The sequence below is a fragment of the Ornithorhynchus anatinus genome, chromosome 11 (assembly GCF_004115215.2).
Source record: "Ornithorhynchus anatinus isolate Pmale09 chromosome 11, mOrnAna1.pri.v4, whole genome shotgun sequence".
NCBI classification, from domain to species: Eukaryota; Metazoa; Chordata; class Mammalia; order Monotremata; family Ornithorhynchidae; genus Ornithorhynchus; species Ornithorhynchus anatinus.
This window is the reverse complement of record NC_041738.1, coordinates 34,229,493-34,248,252: the sequence shown is the minus strand read 5'-3', so window position 1 is coordinate 34,248,252 and position 18,760 is coordinate 34,229,493. Positions and strand designations below refer to the sequence as shown.

The 18,760-nt window shown below is 49.7% G+C and overlaps 1 protein-coding gene across 1 annotated transcript; it reads left to right on the top strand.

Moving 5' to 3' along the window:
- The first annotated feature begins 34 nt into the window (after nucleotides 1-34).
- CIAPIN1 (cytokine induced apoptosis inhibitor 1) lies at nucleotides 35-17,772 on the top strand. The gene is made up of 9 exons (XM_029075671.1): nucleotides 35-77; nucleotides 6,768-6,960; nucleotides 8,235-8,387; nucleotides 10,288-10,364; nucleotides 12,050-12,218; nucleotides 14,581-14,654; nucleotides 15,456-15,571; nucleotides 15,916-15,994; nucleotides 16,617-17,772. Exons 2-9 carry the CDS (start codon nucleotides 6,804-6,806, stop codon nucleotides 16,725-16,727), a joined length of 936 nt encoding a protein of 311 aa, XP_028931504.1. The 5' UTR covers nucleotides 35-77; nucleotides 6,768-6,803; the 3' UTR covers nucleotides 16,728-17,772.
- Nucleotides 17,773-18,760: the final 988 nt, after the last annotated feature.

Below are 18,760 nucleotides of genomic sequence, written 5' to 3'. Positions count from 1 at the left end.
ACCGCGGCGTGAGGGCGCGACGGACCCCCCCCCCCCAGTCTCGCGAGAGGTGGCGGAGGCGGCGGTGAAGGAGGCAGGTGAGCGCCCCTCCCCCCCCCTTTCATTAATAACCGTCCTAATTATAGGGTGCGAAACCCTCTTCTAAGCGCTCGGGGACCTGCAGTTCAATCGGCGCTTCAAAGCAGCACGGCCTAGGGGGCTGGGTTCTAATCCCCCCACTGCCACGGGTCTGCAGCGTGACCTGGGGGCAGGTCGCTTCCCCAGGCCTCAGTGACCTCCTCTGTCAAGTGGGGATGGAGACTGGGGCCTCACCCCATTTGCTTGCCTAATAATGATAATAATGTTGGTATTTGTTAAGCGCTTCCTATAGTGATAATGTTGATATTTGTTAAGCGCTTACTATGTGCAGAGCGCTGTTCTAAGCGCTGGGGGAATAGTGATAATGATGATGTTGGTATTTGTTAAGCGCTTATTATAGTAGTAATGTTGGTATTTGTTAAGCGCTTCCTATAGTGATAATGTTGATAGTTGTTAAGCGCTTACTATGTGCAGAGCGCTGTTCTAAGCGCTGGGGGAATAGTGATAATGATAATGTTGGTATTTGTTAAGCGCTTATTATAGTAGTAATGTTGGTATTTGTTAAGCGCTTCCTATAGTGATAATGTTGATAGTTGTTAAGCGCTTACTACGTGCAGAGCGCTGTTCTAAGCGCTGGGGGAATAGTGATAATGATAATGTTGGTATTTGTTAAGCGCTTATTATAGTAGTAATGTTGGTATTTGTTAAGCGCTTCCTATAGTGATAATGTTGATAGTTGTTAAGCGCTTACTATGTGCAGAGCGCTGTTCTAAGCGCTGGGGGAATAGTGATAATGATGGTGTTGGTATTTGTTAAGCGCTTATTATAGTAGTAATGTTGGTATTTGTTAAGCGCTTCCTATAGTGATAATGTTGATAGTTGTTAAGCGCTTACTATGTGCAGAGCGCTGTTCTAAGCGCTGGGGGAATAGTGATAATGATAATGTTGGTATTTGTTAAGCGCTTATTATAGTAGTAATGTTGGCTTTTGTTAAGCGCTTACTATAGTGATAATGTTGATAGTTGTTAAGCGCTTACTACGTGCAGAGTGCTGTTCTAAGCGCTGGGGGAATAGTAATAATGATAATGTTGGTATTTGTTAAGCGCTTATTATAGTAGTAATGTTGGCTTTTGTTAAGCGCTTACTATAGTGATAATGTTGATATTTGTTAAGCGCTGACTACGTGCAGAGCGCTGTTCTAAGCGCTGGGGGAATAGTAATAATGATAATGTTGGTATTTGTTAAGCGCTTATTATAGTAGTAATGTTGGTATTTGTTAAGCGCTTCCTATAGTGATAATGTTGATATTTGTTAAGCGCTTACCATGTGCAGAGCGCTGTTCTAAGCGCTGGGGTAATAGTAATAATGATAATGTTGGTATTTGTTAAGCGCTTACTATAGTAGTAACGTTGGTATTTGTTAAGCGCTTACTGTAATGATAATGTTGGTATTTGTTACGCCCTTACTATAATAATAATGTTGGTATTTGTTAAGCACTTACTATGTGCAGAGCACTGTTCTAAGCACTGGGGTGATAATGTTGGTATTTGTTAAGCGCTTACTATGTGCAGAGCACTGTTCTAAGAGCTGGGGGAGATACAGGGTCATCAGGTCGTCCCACGTGAGGCTCACAGTTAATCCCCATTTTACAGTTGAGGGAACCGAGGCGCAGAGAAGTGAAGTGACTCGCCCACAGTCACACAGCTGACAAGTGGCAGAGCCGGGAGTCGAACCCATGACCTCTGACTCTGAAGCCCAGGCTCTTTCCACTGAGCCGCGCTGTTTCCCCTAGCGTTGTGCGCATGGTGGTGGTTTTTATCAAGTGCCGCCGAATCGTTTCCGATGGACAGACTTTCTCCAGAACGTCCTGTCCTCTGTCATAATCCGCAGCCTTCTGGCCTCTGTCCGTCCAGCTGCTGGTCTGCCTCGATCACCTTTTCCCTGGACTTTTCCTAGCATGAGTGTCTTCTCCAGAGAATTAGTCCTCCTGATTTGGTGTCCAAAATATACCCATCTAAATCCAGTCACTTGGCCTTCCAAAAACCACTTTGGCTTAATTTGCCTCCAAATCCTTTTGTTTTCTCGGGCCACCCGTGGTATTCTCCCAAGCCTTCTCCACCACCCCATTTCAACAGAATCGATGCTCTTCCTATCCTGTTTTTTCACTGTCCAGTTTTCGGATCTACCTTAAAGCCGATGGTTTCTCCATACCGGGCCTGACTTGGGTGTGCGTGACCCTTGCCTGTCAGGAACCAGACTTTGGCGGTACCGAGGGGGCAGTTGTCAGGTGCTGGAGCGTCGGCGTTTCTAACCGAGATTTGGCCCCAGAGGGCTTGTTTTCATCTCTTCGGAGTCGAACGGTCTGAGGTCCGGCCCCACTTCCATAGATAAGCAGGCCAGATGGACATTTTAGGATGTGGGTCTCGTTCCTTGTTGAAACCTCTAATTCTTATCACACACAAATCAGATGTCGCTCATCTTCTGGAGGTGAAAGCTTCCAGGCTCTCTTTCCCTGTCATCCTGTCCCCTATTCTCTGTGTTGTCCTACTCCTTTACTGGGCTACAACTACCATCAGATGTATAGTTTTCCCTGTTTCTGATTTGCAGAACAAAGTCCTAACCTTAAACAGAGAGTGATCCTCCAACTTTGACCTCCTTTCCCTTGATTCCTCATAAAAGGGGCGAGTCAGTACGGAGTTTCCCGTCTCAGAGGTGAAATGCTAGTAAAATAAATGTGCGTAGGTCCCCTCCCGACTCCGGAGAGCGTTACATCATATATTAGGTGGCCTAGAAGGTCTTCTGGAAGGGCACTATATGGGACTAGGAGGTGGAGAAACGTGACTAGAACATCAAGGGCCAGAAACATTAGAAGTGATGCAGAAATGCAAAGTCTGTTACTGAACTGGACTTGGGAGTCATGAAGCTCATAAAAGTATTGTCTCAGTGTCTGGTCATTTCATTTTCCCACCGTGTTTTTTTGTTGTTGTTGTTACTTTCAAAGAACACTGTGAATTTAGAAAACCTGTCTGACAAACCATTGCTAAACAAAACTTTCCCCCATCTTGCTGAGGAATTGAGGGCCCAACTCTGCTACTTTTTTAAGTGTCAGTACTTAATGAGTGCAGTGGGGACCAGTTTTTATCCATTAGGATGCTCTACGTTTTCAAGGAGATGTGGAACCAGATGATTGAAAGTTACTGATCTGGTCTCGCCGTGTCCATTGGATTCATAAAGGGCAGAACTTGTACAGTGTGATTGCAGCAAAGAGAAATTTCAAAGTTAAAAATCATGTCACTCTCCAGGGAGACTTCTAAGTGGACGAGACTGTCTAGTAAAAAATAAAGGTTTTACTAGTCTTTTTGACTCTCGAGCAACTAAACTGGACTCGGAGGCAAGAATAACCAATAGGGTTGGTTTAAAATCTGTGCTCTTCCTCCACGATTCCTTACTTGAGTCTAGAAATCTGTTTGGGGGACTAAGTTAGCAATCCATCCCTTCTCTCCATCTCCCTCTTTTCCTCTCCCCTACCTCCTATCAATCAGTGTATTTACTGAATACTTACTGTGTGCAGAGTACTGTACTAAGAAGCCCTGGGGAGAGTAGACTCCAAAAGAGTATGTATAGCCAATCCCTGCCCACAAGGAGTGCACAAGCTAGAGGGGGAGACAGGTATTAAAATACATGACAGAGGATATTTGTTGGGCTGGGGAAGAGATGAATGTCCAAGTCTCCCCTTTCCTCTTCAACCATCCATCTCGCCTCATTTCCTCAGTGAGATTCAGACCATCAGTCATATTTATTGAGTGCTTCAGTAGTGGACGTGACTCTGCTTAGACGTGCTTAGAACAGTGCTCTGCACATAGTAAGCGCTTAACAAATACCAAAATAAATAAACTCTGATTTTCCGGTTTTAGGCAGTTGGCATGGAGGGGCAGCCTTTCTGGGAAATGACAGAAAATACATTAATTGATTGGGGCCAGGAGAGAGGAAAGGGGGGAGATGGGGAGAAGGGATGGATTGCTAGATCAGTCCTAAAAAGAGATTCCTAGACTCCAGTAAGGGATCGTGGAGGAAGAGCACAGTTTTTAAACCACCCCCCTTGGTTATTCTTGTTTCCCAGTCCAGTTTATTTATTGAGTGTTTCAGTAGTGGATGTGACTAATTTTCCAGTTTTAGGCTTGGAGGGGTGATCTCTCTGGGAAACTAGAGAAAGCATTTCTTTGGTCAAAGGTGATGTGGTTGGTACAATTCCAGTCTCTTTTATGAAGCCAGTTTCTGCTTCCAGTAACCCAGACTTCATACCTCTCTTTTTGATTCTCCATCTTGAAGTGTACTAATTAAAAAACTACAACAAATAAAACCACAATTCATGTCTGGCTTTACTCTGGATAACCTTAAGTTGTTCAACTGCTCAGTCAGGCTGCCTTCGCTGCTGGTGGCTTGTAGTTAAGTTTGGCAAAAATCGCATGAGCTAAAAAAGCTACAAGTGTCTGCTCTTAGTTGGGACTTTTGAAGAATTCAGGTTTGCTGACTGGGCTGCACCTTCCCTCATCCGAGAACAAGTCGTCCCCGAAGTCTGGCCCTTCCTGCTTCACCTCAAATGAGATTCATTTTTCTGGGAGTCTTGGGGTCAGGTATTTGTTTGTCCAGGGGATAAAGCCCATGACCTCATTCTCGAGAGGCAAAGGACGTGTTATATGGGGAAGAAGGAATTGGGTCGTCTTTGTCCTCCCCAACGAGGTCTAGCTAAAAAGAATGCTAAAGTGGAAGGGATTGCCGCTGTAAACTCTAAGATCCATCTGGGCAGGGCTCGTGTCTACTTACTCTTTTGTATTCTATAATACAAAAGTGTTTATTACAGTGGTTAGTTACTACAGTGCTCCGTACATAGTAAGTGTTCAATAAATACCATCAATTATCCCTTGTCAACTGCTGGAAAGACATTCCTGAAAAGTGAAACTTTAAAGTTGTTTTTGGTTTGTGTGGGTTTTTTTGTTGATATCATGGTGTGTTTTCACTGTGAACACCATCAGGGAATTAGAGGCCATTCTTCCTGCAATTGGAGCCTACTTTGGACCCAGCACCCGATGTGGTGCCAGAAAATAATGGCTGGGTGCAGAGGTGACGGGTTGAACATGGCGAGTATTAAAAGGGACACTTTTCTTAAGCTGGGCTCCTGCCAGAACGCAATCACGAACTGAGTGTTTCTGTTTTGTGTAGGGCGATGATTCAGGTGTCTCCTACTCGGGGAAGGGAAACGTCTATGACTAAATCCATTCCCGGATCATCCGACGGATCTGGGGAATGAAAGGGATTTAGAGTCGGGGGAGGATTTCTTCTCACATGCCTCCTTAAATCATCGTCTGGAGGAGAAAATGAGCGTGGCAATCTAAGTCGAACTTAGAGAGGATCAATGTTTTTTATTCTGCTGAATGCTGCATTGGTTGATTCACTTGTTGAGGAGCCCTGTGGTCTAGTGGAAAGAACACTGTTCTGGGAGGCAGAGGACTTGGGTTCTGATCCCAGCCCTGCCACTTGCCTACTTTGTGACCCTGGGCGAGTCACAATTTCTCTCTGCCTCAGTTGTGTCATCTGTAAAGTGAGGATTCAAAACATTTTCTCCCTCTTTGCTAGTCCGTGAGCCCCATGTGGGACAGCAATTGTGCCTGACCTCATTACCTTGTATCTAGCCCCAACTTAGAACCATGCTCGACAAACAGTAAGAGCTTAACAAATAAAATAATAATCATACCACTGAATTAAAATCAGCAGTTCATGGATTTTGGTCCATCCCATCACTGCTTCTGTGTGGGCTTCGGATTTTTTTTTCCCTTAGACATTATCTCTCAGACTTCACGTGCGTGTGCGCCTTGCCACCTAAAAAGAAGGAATCAATCAATTGTATTTATTGTGTACTTACTGTGTGCAGAGCACTGTTCCAAACACTTGGGAGAAGTACAGTAGTTAGTAGACACGTTCCCTGGACACAAGGAGCTTAGTCAACCATATTTATTAAGCGCTTACTGTGTGCAAAGCACTGTACCGAGCGTTGGGCAGAGTACAGTGTAACAGTATAACAGACACACTCCCTACCCACAATGAGCTTACGGTCTAGAGGAACTTTTCTGATTTATGTCAAACCAGACTTCTTTTGTAGTATGTTTTAATTGAAGGAAGAACAGCAGTATCTTCTCACTTGACTGGCCTTTTATTAGTCAAAGCCTGGCATAGGTGGCCAGCGGAATCTGCCAATTTGCTTGTCTTGAGTCACACTTCAACCTTGTGCTCAAAAGAAACAGAAGCCCGTTGTCCTTGTTGGGGTTTGGGTTGAGCCTCAGCCCATGTCCTGTGTGGAAAGGGAAAGGATCTATCTGCTGCCTATCTCCTCATCCAGATCGAATCCCTTTTTCTTGTCCGTGCCCTTTCCTTTGAAAAGAGTGATCGGGAATATCCCCAGGAAAGCCAGCCTCATCTAATTGCAGTGTTAGGCTTATGCTCACCAGGGATAATCAGATGCTTATTCAGCCCCTGTTACACCAGAAAAATAAGATTTTTCTGGGGTTGTCAGCATTTCTGGCTGGGTGGTCTGCACTGTGCCAAACGAATCCCTTTCAGTAAGACTTCAGGGGTGGAACTTGGGTCCGCGCTCTCTGTTCTTTTACTGGGAATGGAATCTCTTCTTTGACCAGTGTGTTTCAGGTTGGCATCGCTGCATTGCTGTGGAGATGGCAGAATACGGAGTGTCAGCCGGCCAGCAGGTCGCAGTGGTCTGGGACAGGTCATCTCCCGCTGGGGCCCTGAAGGACTTGGTGGATCAGCTTCAAGCCACGGCAGGCTCCGAGAGTCGGGTGTCGGTGGAAAACATCGACCAGCTGTTACAGTGTAAGTACCCGCCGTGGACTCTCTGAAGCAGAGGCATGGGATAGGAGGGTGGAATTTCTCCAGTCAGTGGTATTTATGTGCAGAACACTGTACTAAGCACTTGGGAGAGTACAGTGCGACAGAGTTAATAATAATAATAATAATTTTGGTATTTGTTAAGCGCTTACTATGTGCCGAGCACTATTCTAAGCGCTGGGGTAGACAGAGGGGAATCAGGATGTCCCACGTGGGGCTCACAGTCAATCCCCATTTTCCAGATGAGGTAACTGAGGCATGTTCCCTGCCCACAGCAAGCTTACAGTCTTCTCTGTGCCCCAGTTACCTCATCTGTAAAATGGGGTTAAGAGTGTGAGCCCCATTTATTACCTTGTATCTACTCCCAGCATTTAGAACAGTGCCTGGCGCATAGTAAGTGCTTAATAAATACCATAATTAGAAGGGGAGTCAAGTATTGATATAAATAATGTGTGATTTGCAATTTCCAGATATGTACATAAGTGCTATGGGGTCGAGGGTGGGGCAGATATCAAAATGCCCATTGCTTTTATCTGCGGGTCTCCATGTTGTTCAGTGAAGAGAAGCAGCGTGGCCTAGCAGATAGAGCACGGACCTGAGAGTCAGAGGACCTGGGTTCTAATCCCGGCTCCGCAATTTGCTCTGTGACTGTGGGCAAGTCGCTTCACTTCTCTGTGCCTCATCTGCAAAATCGAGATTAAGACTGTGAGCTCCAGGTGGGATAGGAACTGTGTCCAACCTGATTAACTTGTATCTACCTCAGAGCTTAGTACACAGAGCTGGCACACAATAAGGGCTTAACAAATGCCATAAAAAAATAAAGGGCACTGCTCTCTGTCAGCAGAGCTCTCCAGCCTTGCCCAAGGACGTGCGGTAAATCTGAGAGTAGGGAGGTCACTGGGACTGAAGCAGCTGTATTTTTACAGTTATAAAACCCACTGTCCTGCCCAGAGGTTTGCCGATGGCCCCGACTAGTCTCTTTCCATCGCAGTGGAAGTCAGGAGCAGAGCGCAAGATGGTGGGTTGGGGAGGAGAGGGAGCAAATGGTGGGAGCTGGAGAGGCTCTGCTCCCCACCCATCGCGCGCCCAGCCGGGAGAGCTCCGGGGGCAACTGCTGAAGCCCGTTGGACCAACCAGAAAGTTAGTAGAGCAAGGTGTCCCCATGCTGTCCCTCAGGGACAGAGGGAGAGAAGACTAGCCTCAGGCAGATCCAACGCACTCCACTTCTTTTCACCTCTAACCCGGCCTCCTTCCCCCAGCGGCTCACAAGGAGTCCAGCTTCGATGTAGTCCTGTCGGGTGTGGTCCCAGGAAGCGCCATCCTGCACGGCACGGACATTTTGGCAGAAATAGCTCGGATCCTTCGGCCGGGCGGACACGTCCACCTGAAGGAGCCCGTGGAGACGGCAAAAGGTAAGGGAAGACCCGGTCCCGCCCTCCTGGGGCTCTGTTTCCTGGAAGGGCGAGAGCAGGACCAGGAGCCAAACCTTCCTCCCGAGACTTGGCCGGGGTCAGCGGAGGTGTGGGGGGAAGAGGGAAAGTCTGAGGGAGTGCCGCGGGCTTCAGCAGAGTCACCAGGCTAAGAGGGGCAAAGCCCAGACTCGGATTCTCTTCGGGAATGCCTCACATGCCGTGCAAAATTCCCCCTCTAGACTGTGAGCTCGTCGTGGGCAGGGAATGCGTCTGTTTGTTTTTGCAGTGCGCTCTCCAGAGCTTGGCACTCCGACAGTGCTCACTAAATACGATGGAATGAATGAAATGGATGCCTAAAGAGTCCTGGGGTCCTCAACCTAGATGAGTGAAGATGTAGCGAGATTGCTCTTGTTGAATTATGCAAGCAGTGGTATTTATTGAGCGCTGTCAGAGTGCAAAGCGCTGTCCAAAGAGAATAGATGCGCCCAGGGGCTGTGTGTCTCAGCCCACAGAGAGGGGCTCATCGGGACCGTTGGGGAGAGGCATTTTAGGTCTCTGCCAGGGTGGTCTGACTGAGTTTCTTCTTTACTTGCTGTGCAGCTCATGGCTTAGTATTTATTCTTTCCTGGTGACAACAGGGGAGGCCAGGAGCGTGGCTGAAGGGGAGGGCGGGAGGGGTGGAGAGGAGGGAAGAAAGTTGTTCCTGGAGAAGAGAGAGCAGCAGCAGGGAATGCTGCTGTAAAGTAACTTTCTGTCGGCCCTGCGCAAGGGTTTGTCTTGGGCCACAGACTCAGAACATAAGTGCCTACCTTAGTCCACCGCGCCCTGGCCCCAGCAGGAGCCGGCGAAGTGGTCATTGCTCCCAGATTGACCCCGAGGGTCCGCAGAGGAGCTGCCCGGAAGGATTTTCCCTGCCTGAGCCCCTCCCCAACCCCACGAGTTGGGGGGGTCCCTGCTTGTACATTCCCAGCTCCTGCACACTTGCTTCAGCCCCAGGCCCAGCCCCGTGGCTCTGGCTCCTCTTAAATGTAGGGGTCGTAGCAGCCCCCGCCTCAAAGCCCAAGGGCTGGACTGGCAGCCTTCGAATTTAAAGTTATGCTTTAACTCTTCTTCCTGGAGCCTGTCTTTGAAGTGGGAAAGTTGGGTCATTTGAGTTACTCATTCTGTCCCCTCCCCTCCCTAAAGTAACAAGGGAAAACAAAGGAAGAGTCCCTAGAGAGGTTGTCCCTCAGGGATCGGCACTAGGAAAAGGGAAGGAGTGGTGCCTGCTCGCCATTCCCCGCGATCTTTTTGGGGGATCTTGACCTTTCGGCCAGAGTGCACTTTTGGTCTGCTACTCTTTGGTTCACAAAGTTTGACACCCCCCGTCCCCCCGCCACAGCATGAACACACGCACAGAGTCCCCCCCCCCCCCATTTTAGGCTCTTTAGAGAGCATTGGCAGGCAGTTTATAGGGGGCAGCTGACACCCAGATTGGTAGGACTAATAATAATAATTATTATTATTATGGTATTTAAGCGCTTACTATGTGCAGAGCACTGTTCTAAGCTCCGGGGTAGATACAGGCTCATCAGATTGTTCCACGTGGGGCTCACATTTTTTAATCCCCATTTTTATAGATGAGGTAACTGAGGCACAGAGAAGTTAAGTGACTTGCCCAAGGTCACACAGCAGAAGAGTGGGTTAGGGTTAGAGAAAGGAGCACAAACTGGGGGTTACTAATAGTGGGAGTTATTTTAAGGACAACTAACTGAACTGTCCTGTGCAGGCCCGGGGAGACACGGCATCGTCCAACATTCTAACCCCTCCCTGAGCTTGGAATCCTCTCTTCCTTTGAACTCTGATTCCATTATCTGCAAAAAAAAAAAAAATTTTTTTTTTGGTCATTTCTCCTTGGCAGTTGACAACAGCAAAGTGAGGACGGCGGATAAGCTGCGCACCGCTCTGACGCTGGCTGGGTTGGTCGAAGTGACGGAGGTAGGCTTGCACTGCAGTTGCGGACCCTCCCACAGACCGTCCTGCCGTTCCTCGTGCCGGGGACTGGTTGGAGGAGGAAGAGGAGGAGGACGGATGACTAAGCGAGTGCGAGGTTGCCGTCTGCCATCCCACGGGTTACTAGGAAATGTGTAGTCAAGGGAGCCTCACTGGGACCTCGATATTTCATCATCCCCACGCTCAGGGATGTGAAAGTGAAGTTTTCCTCTTCCACGGTAAAGAACTCTCTCACCATGACAGCAAGTAAATGTGCATGGCTTGGCGGAAGTGGTAAGAAAGAGCACCGGCTTGTGGTAGTCAACTCAGCTTCCTTTTTTCTTGGCCACTCATTTGCTGAATGATCTAATAAGAAGAAGAAGAAGAATAATGGTATTGAAGTGCTTACTATGTGCCAGGCACTGTACTAAGCGCTGGGGTGGATACAAGCAAATTGGGTGGACACAGTCCCTGTCCCACACGGGGCTCACGGTCTCCATCCCCCTTTTACAGATGAGGTAACTGAGGCACAGAGAGTGGCTCAGTGGAAAGAGCCTGGGCTTCGGAGTCAGAGGTCATGAGTTCGACTCCCGGCTCTGCCACTTGTCAGCTGTGTGACTGGGGGCGAGTCACTTCACTTCTCTGTGCCTCAGTTCCCTCATCTGTAAAATGGGGATTAAAAGTGTGTGAGCCCCACGTGGGACAACCCGATTACACTGTATCTCCCCCAGCGCTTAGAACAGTGCTCGGCACCTAGTAAGCGCTTAACCAATACCAACGTTAAGTGACTTGCCCCAGGTCACACAGCAGACAGGTGGTAGAGGCAGGATTAGAACCCGTGCCCTTCTGACTCTCAGGCCCTTGCTGTATTCACTGCGCCATGCTGCTCCTCTGGATCTAGGACCCATAACGTTTCCAGTATCTCCAGGGAGCCGGTTGAAGGGGGTAACGTTTGGAAAGCACTCTGAAGCAGTGTGGCCTAGTGGAAAGAGCACAGGAGTCAGAGGACCTGCGTTCTAATGCTGGCTCTGCCACATGCTGCCTGCTGTGTGACTTTGGGCAAGTCACTTCACTTCTCTGGGCCTCAGTTGCCTCATTTGTAAAGTGGGGATTAAAACTGTGATTCCCACGTGGGACTCTGTCCAACCTGATTAGCTTATATCTACCCAGCGTAGGCGTACAGGGCCCAGTAAGCACTTAACAAATGCCATTTTTTAAAAAACCACCAGAAATAATAATAATAATAATAATGTTGGTACTTGTTAAGCGCTTACTATGTGCAGAGCACTGTTCTAAGCGCTGGGGGAGATACAGGGGAATCAGGTTGTCCCACATGAGGCTCACAGCCTTAATCCCCGTTTTACAGATGAGGTAACGGAGGCACAGAGAAGTCAAGTGACTTGCCCAAGGTCACACGGCTGACAAGTGGGGGAGCCGGGATTCGAACCCATGACCTCGGACTCCCAAGCCCGGGCTCTTGCCACTGAGCCACGCTGAAAAACCTGGAGTAGGCACCAGAGACTGTTTCCGAAGGAATTTGTACGGCAAACACTGTCGGATACCTTTCACAAAGTCACTCCCCGTGCCGCTTGGTTTCTGGGGGCGCTACTTGTAGCTGAAGCAGAGAGCGTGGGTTAGTTCTTTGTCCTCGCTGCAGGCTAACCGTTTCTTTCTGGATCTTTGGATTCCAGCTCCAGAGAGAGCCTTTAACTCCTGAGGAGAAACAGTCGGTCCAAGAGTTCCTGGGCTACCAGAGCGACAACCTCCAGTCTCTGCAGATCACGGGCAAGAAACCCAACTTTGAAGTGGGCTCTTCGAGTCAACTCAAGCTTTCCTTTACTAAGAAGTCTAGTCCCTCCGGTAAGACCGGGCTCGGAAGTCTGCCTCTTCGGTTTGTTTGAACGGAGATCCCACCCTAGGCCGAGGAAGGGCCGATAGCCTTTGGGCTCTTTATAGATAATTCTGTGAGGAAACTGGCCAAGAGAAAATACTGGAAAACCAATGCGGGAGATAACTTGCAGGTCAACTCGCTAATCTCTTCGGAGGTTAATTTCTAACCTCTCTGGGCGAGTCTTGGTAGCTTCAAGGCTGAACCCAGAGGGGAGCAAGTGTGTGAAATTCATTACCACAGGAAACTGTATACGTGAAAATTATCAGTAAGAACAAGAGGGTGTAGGGAAATTAATAAACACTGGGTCCACGATGACTTTTTCGAGGGTGAAAAGTTTTCACTCCTAAAAGATGTGACTTTTAAGGGAAGCGGCATGGCGTAACGGCTAGAGCGCGGGCCTGGGAGCCAGAAGGTCATACGTTCTAATCCCGGGTCCACCACTTGTCTGCTGTGTGATCTTGGACAAGTCACTTTACGTCTCTGTGGCTCAGTTACCTCATCTGTGGATTGGGGATTGAGATTACGAGCCCCACGAGGGACGGGGACTACTTCCGACCCGATTTGCTCGAATCCACCCCGGCGCTTAGTTCAGTGCCTGGCACAGGGTGAGTGCTTAACAAATACCATAATTATTATTACTATTATTATCCTACAGCCAGTTGCTTCCACTCCTCAAGTCACCAAGGGTACAACATGGCAAAGCTTCCTGAGCTGAAACTGAGGAAGAGAACGTGAGGACTAAATGAGGAGGTCACTGTGGGCAGGGATTGTCACTGTTTATTATTGTATTGTACTTTCCCAAGCACTTAGTACAGTGCTCTGCACACAGTAAGCCCTTGATAAATACTGTTGAATGAATGAATCGTGGCTCAGGGGAAAGAGCACGGGCTTTGGAGTCAGGGCTCATGAGTTCGAATCCCAGCTCTGCCACTTGTCGACTGTGTGACTGTGGGCAAGTCACTTAATCCCTCATCTGTAAAATGGGGATTAAGACTGTGAGCCCCACGTGGGACAACCTGATTCCCCTATGTCTACCCCAGCGCTTAGAACAGTGCTCGGCACATAGTAAGCGCTTAACAAATACCAACATTATTATTATTATTATTATGAATGAAAAGTGGCGGAGCCGGGATTGGAACCCAGGTCCTTCTGCCCACTAGCTTGCTGTGTGACTTGAGGTAAATCACTTGTCCTCGCCATCCTTTTTCTCAACTGAAAAGTAGAGGTGGGGTGGCTTTTTACTTCTAAAAAAGTTATCATCTCTGCTATCACACGTGTTTTCATTAAGGGATTTGGCTGCAATTCGACAGAAGAATAAGGGAACGTATTTACTATAGTGGGTCTGGGAATTGGTTGTAACTCACTGGGGAGCTAAGACGAGATCCTGTGGAGGTCCTGTTGTCAGTCCTTGATTAACATCGCAAAGGGAACCCGCTGCAAGTATGCTCAGCTCTACAGTGCTGTCTTCTCATTATGCGATTCGGATAGGTCCCTATTAGGGAATTACAGATTGCTCTTTCTGCTGCACAAATAAGACTGTGAGCCCCTCTTAGGACAGAGATTGAGTCTGACCTAAATTACCAGTCGGTAGCAGAGCAGAGCACCCAAAAGGAGAGAATCTGCCAAAGGGGCTGGAGCCATTTTAAAAGGACGTGGGTCAGGGACCCGAGGTGAACTGGCAGAAAATCACCCAGTAAGAGGCACGACTCCCCACCTTAGCAGTGGGAACTGAGGCAGTGAGAAGTGAAATGACTTGCCTGAGGTCACCCGGCAAACAAGTGGTAGAGCTGGGATTAGAACCCAGGTCCTTCTGACTCCCGGGCCCATGATTTATATCCACTAGGCCATGCTGCCGCTTCTTCCCTCTGTCCTCATCCACCCTCCTTAATGTTGGTATTTGTTAAGCGCTTACTGTGTGCAGAGCACTGTTCTAAGCGCTGGGGTGGACACGGGGGAATCAGGTTGTCCCACGTGGGGCTCACAGTCTCAATCCCCATTTTACAGATGAGGGAACTGAGGCACAGAGAAGTGAAGTGACTTGCCCGCAGTCACCCAGCTGACAAGTGGCAGAGCCGGGTTCGAACCCATGGCCTCTGACTCCAAAGCCCGTGCTCTTTCCACGGAGCCACGCTGCTTCTCCCTCCTAGCCCCTTCCCACCCAGACAAGAGAACACAAAAGGGGAAAAAGCAAGAACGATCCTAGACCCAGAAAGTCTGTTTTAGGCTCAGTTAGCGATCACAGACGAAGCTCCGGGAGCCGCTGCACATGTGCCGGGCGGAATTCCGGTAGGCTGGGTCTGGTGGAACAACACGCTTCTCTGCCGGTTTCAGGAAAACCCGCTGTGGACCCCACCGCTGCCAAGCTCTGGACGCTGTCCGCCAACGACATGGACGATGAGGGGATGGTGAGTCGGGCGTCCGCTCGCCCACGAGGCTAGGTCTCTCCGGGCCCTTAGCGCGGATGGGGCAGCAAGGCTGGGCTTCCCGGAGGTGTCCGTTGTTAGCGCCATATCGCTCCTCCCCTACACGCAGCCTTCCTTACTCTTCCAGGGAACTGACATGCCCTCGTGGGAAGAGCACAGACTTGGGAGTCAGAGGACTCCACCACTTAACCTCCCGTGTGATCTTGGCCTTCTCTTTGTCTCAGTTCCCTCATCTGCAAAATGGGGATTCGATACCTCCTGCTCTGAGGGCCTCATGTGGGACCTGATTATCCAGTACCTGCCCCGGCGCTTAGTACAGTACTTGGCATGTAGAAAGCGCCTTCCACATACCGCAATTTATGACTCTCACTATCGAGCCAAGGCAGAGACCCTCCGGGGCTCTTGGAGTTTGCTGGAGCTTTTTATGAGAATTTCCAGAAGTTCTCCTTGGCCCCGTTGCCAAGGAAAGATGTTCATGGACCCCTTGCTGTCTGGGACACTTTCAGCTCTGCAGGGTGAGGAACAAAAGAGGCAGAACGCAGCGATGGGGCTGCCTTGCTACTGCCTGGCTCCCTCTCCTTTTGGTTCGAAGGGCGTCTGGCACACTCTCTTGGTGTGTAGGCTTTGGGCCCGAGCGTCAACGATCCGCTTTGTATTTCTGCCCCTTAGCTTGTTTTAGCAGGTAGAATGTCTTCTGGGGGCTGGATCTGAGGGAAGCAGTCTCAGAGTCTCTTAGAAGCGGGCACGGATCTATTCCTCCCTGACCTAAGCACCCTCTTCCAGGATCTCATCGACTCCGATGAACTGCTGGATCCCGAGGATTTGAAGAAGCCAGATCCAGCTTCCCTGCGGGCCCCTTCGTGTGGGGAAGGGGGGAAGCGGAAGGCTTGCAAGAACTGGTGAGTGGGGACGAGTGGGGTCCCTAAATGCCAGGGCCTGGGGGGGTGGCGGCGCCTCAATCCCACGGAAGAACCTGGTCCTCGGGTCGGGCCTCGGGACCAGAGAGGGGAATGGGATGGTCGTGTGGATGGAAGGGGATGGAAGCGTCGGTCCGTGGTTCCCAGAAATCGAGTCGCTGACGGTTGGGAATGAAACGGCCCAACCCGAGGTGCTCTAGGCTGCGATGGATGAGAAGGGTGGGGCTAGGAGACGACGAGCGGGGAGAAGCAGCCTGAGAGGGCGAGGGGGTCCTGGACCGTCAGGTCGTCGTCACCGGCTGCCTCCCTCCTTGTTTTCCGTGCAGCACCTGCGGCCTGGCGGAGGAGCTGGAGCAAGAGAAAGCCAAAGAGAAGGGCTCCCAGCCCAAGTCGGCCTGTGGAAACGTAAATATCTTCCTGTCATTATTCAACATTCAGACAGCGCCCGCCACCAGACTCACGTACCAAGTGGGACTCTGCCCTAAGGAGACCGGCCACACTCGACCCAGATTCTTCCTGAGGGGGGGAATGGGTCATATATTGTGTCCTTGGCCCCTGGGGACCTAGAGCGTTCTTAGGGGGAGAGGGCTGAAGATCAGAGAGGTCCCTTTGGGATTGGTCTGCTTTCTCCCTGCCCAGGCCCTTTTCTCTCCCCCTTTCCCTCGGGCTCAGAACCGTGGTGGCCGTGTGTTTTAGCGGCTTATGATACTAGAAACCCCTCCTCAATGAGTCTTCGCTGCCGGAAGCCATCAACCAAGCAATCATGTTTATGGAGCGCTGTGTTCAGAGTGCTGTACTAGGCACTTGGGAGAGTATACTATAACAGTCGGTAGACCTGTTCTCCTCCCACAAGTACAGAGTTCCTATAGAGTTTTGAGGACCTCGGGGGCCCTCGTTAGCTACTTTCGCCCAACCCCATCGAGAGTCCTCACTGGGCAGGAAGATTAGGAAACGCATCCTTGTCAGCCGTCTGCCTCTCCCCGGTCAGTAGACGCGAGGCCTCACTCTCTGTCCCACTCTTCCACAGTGTTACCTGGGCGACGCGTTCCGCTGTGCCAGCTGCCCCTACCTGGGGATGCCGGCCTTCAAACCCGGGGAGAAGATTCTGCTCAATGAGAACAACCTACAAGACGCTTAGAAGGCCACACGTCACGGGACTTGTGTGTGGCCCAGCTGTTCAAGCGCTCACTCTAGCCACCCCTCACCCTCACCTCCCTCCCCTCACCCCCGGGCCACTCCTCACGGTGGGATATCATTACAGAGGGTCGGGGGTGGGAGGAAGGAGGAAGGGGTAGGGGAAAGACCTGCTTGACTGCACAGCGCTGGGGGAACCGAAGGGCAGCAGTGTACTCCGACCTTATTAAGTGGACGTTGGACCCCTGACTTAAGGAATACCACAGCCCAGCAAGGCTGGCAGCTAGGAACTGTACCCCGAAGAAGCCAACCTCCTCGTGTTAAGTATCGACCCGTCTGTCGGACCTCTAGACCCCAGCCGTTGGTTACCTCGGTCTCCGTGGATCGTATCACTCTAAAAACGTTACCCTCGATGGGTCGGGGCTGTGGTAGGCCTCGGGTCACGGGCCAGCGTCCCGGTCTCGGCGACAGCTCAAATTCCCGCTCCTCCATAGGCCGTAGAACTGGTTACTTTCATTTCGTGGGCGAAGTTGTCAGCGGAAAAAATTAGTCCAGTGTCTGGTCAGCCCAATGAGGACCTCAGGCAGCCCTTCCTGCCGCAGGACAGACCACTGACTTCGGTAGGCAACTTGCACTGAATCTGTGTCCTGTGGCCATGTAGATGTCGAAGTAGGGCAGCCCTCATACCAACTTGAGAGAGAGAGTGTGTGTGTTTGCATTTGTGTGTGTCATGTGGCTGGCATGGGAATCCCTGAAAAATAGTCCGAGTCTGGGATAGCGCTCATTAGCATAGCTGGAGCTACCTGGAGGTGCTCATGTCATAAGCAAAATACTCAGCCTGGTAATATGGGATGCATCCCCCCTTCCTCCCCCTGGGCTACTCTTAATAATGGGGTTTGGGTCTTCCCGGCAAGAAGGCGATCCTGTTGCTGGCCTTTACGGTCTCGCAGCTCAAATCAAACGAGGGGAGATCTGTGGATTTAGGGAGACTGGATTTCATACCCCGGGATCAATAAATATTAAAACCAAATATCCTCGAGTAACTTCGATATCACCGTCAGGTTTATTGAGTTCCTACTTTCTGCACCGTTGAGTTGCCTTGGGTCCACACCTGCAGGGCAAGAGAGTTCAGTCTAACTGGTCAGTCCCCGCTGAACGGCCAAAGCAAGGAGGTTGATCCGGGAAAGGACTCTTAGCTGAAGCACCCTTGTGTGAGCATCGAGTGGGGTGAGTTTGTGATATCAACACCAGAACTGTTTCCTGAGGCGGTCTTTATCATTCCCAAATTGCTGTGTGCACTGGTGCTGGGCCCTGCTCGCTGCTGCAATTGGGAAACAAGGTCAGGGGTCCAAGAGGGGTTATTGATTACCCCAGAGTGCAGAAAGTGGGTTTGATAGTTTAGAGAGAGCAAGCAATGAGTAAAAGGAGCGACATTATCCACTCCTTCAAACTACCAGGGATAGTGAAGTCTAGGTCCTGGGGGAGTCTCCTCCGACGTTTCATAGATTCTGGGAGACATGATTTCTGCAGACTCCCAGCTCTGCACCCAGGCATGGGAATTATATATAAATATATATATATATATATAATTGGAATTATATATAATACATTTATATATATATATATATTAGAGTCTTGCTCTGAAAATTCAAGTGGCACTGAAATCCTCTTTGTTCCTAGGAATCAGAGGGCCTAGGATCTAATTCCGGCTCTGGCACTTGCCTGCTGTGACCTTGGGCAAGTCACGTCACTTCTCTGTGCCTCAATTTCCTCATTTGTAAAATGGGGTTTCAATGCCGGAATCTCCTTCCTACTTACTGTGAGCCCCGTGTGGGTCAAGGACTTGACTGAATTGATTACCTAGCATCTACCCCAGTGCTTAGAACGGTGCTCGTCACGTAGTAAGTGCTTTACAAATACCATCATTGTTATTATTGATTAGTGGGGGGCTTCAGGGAGGATATTTTGAGGACCCAGAATGAGTTAAATTGCCATTGTCGTTTTAAGTGGTCGAAGTGTAAGTGGCTGATAATTTTC

Bases quoted from the DNA above. Each gene is read 5' to 3' on its own strand.
- CIAPIN1 (XM_029075671.1), top strand. From the start codon at position 6,804: ATGGCAGAATACGGAGTGTCAGCCGGCCAGCAGGTCGCAGTGGTCTGG. The intron at 6,961-8,234 runs GTAAGTACCCGC...TCCTTCCCCCAG, and splicing joins CATCGACCAGCTGTTACAGT to CGGCTCACAAGGAGTCCAGC. The intron at 14,655-15,455 runs GTGAGTCGGGCG...ACCCTCTTCCAG, and splicing joins ACATGGACGATGAGGGGATG to GATCTCATCGACTCCGATGA.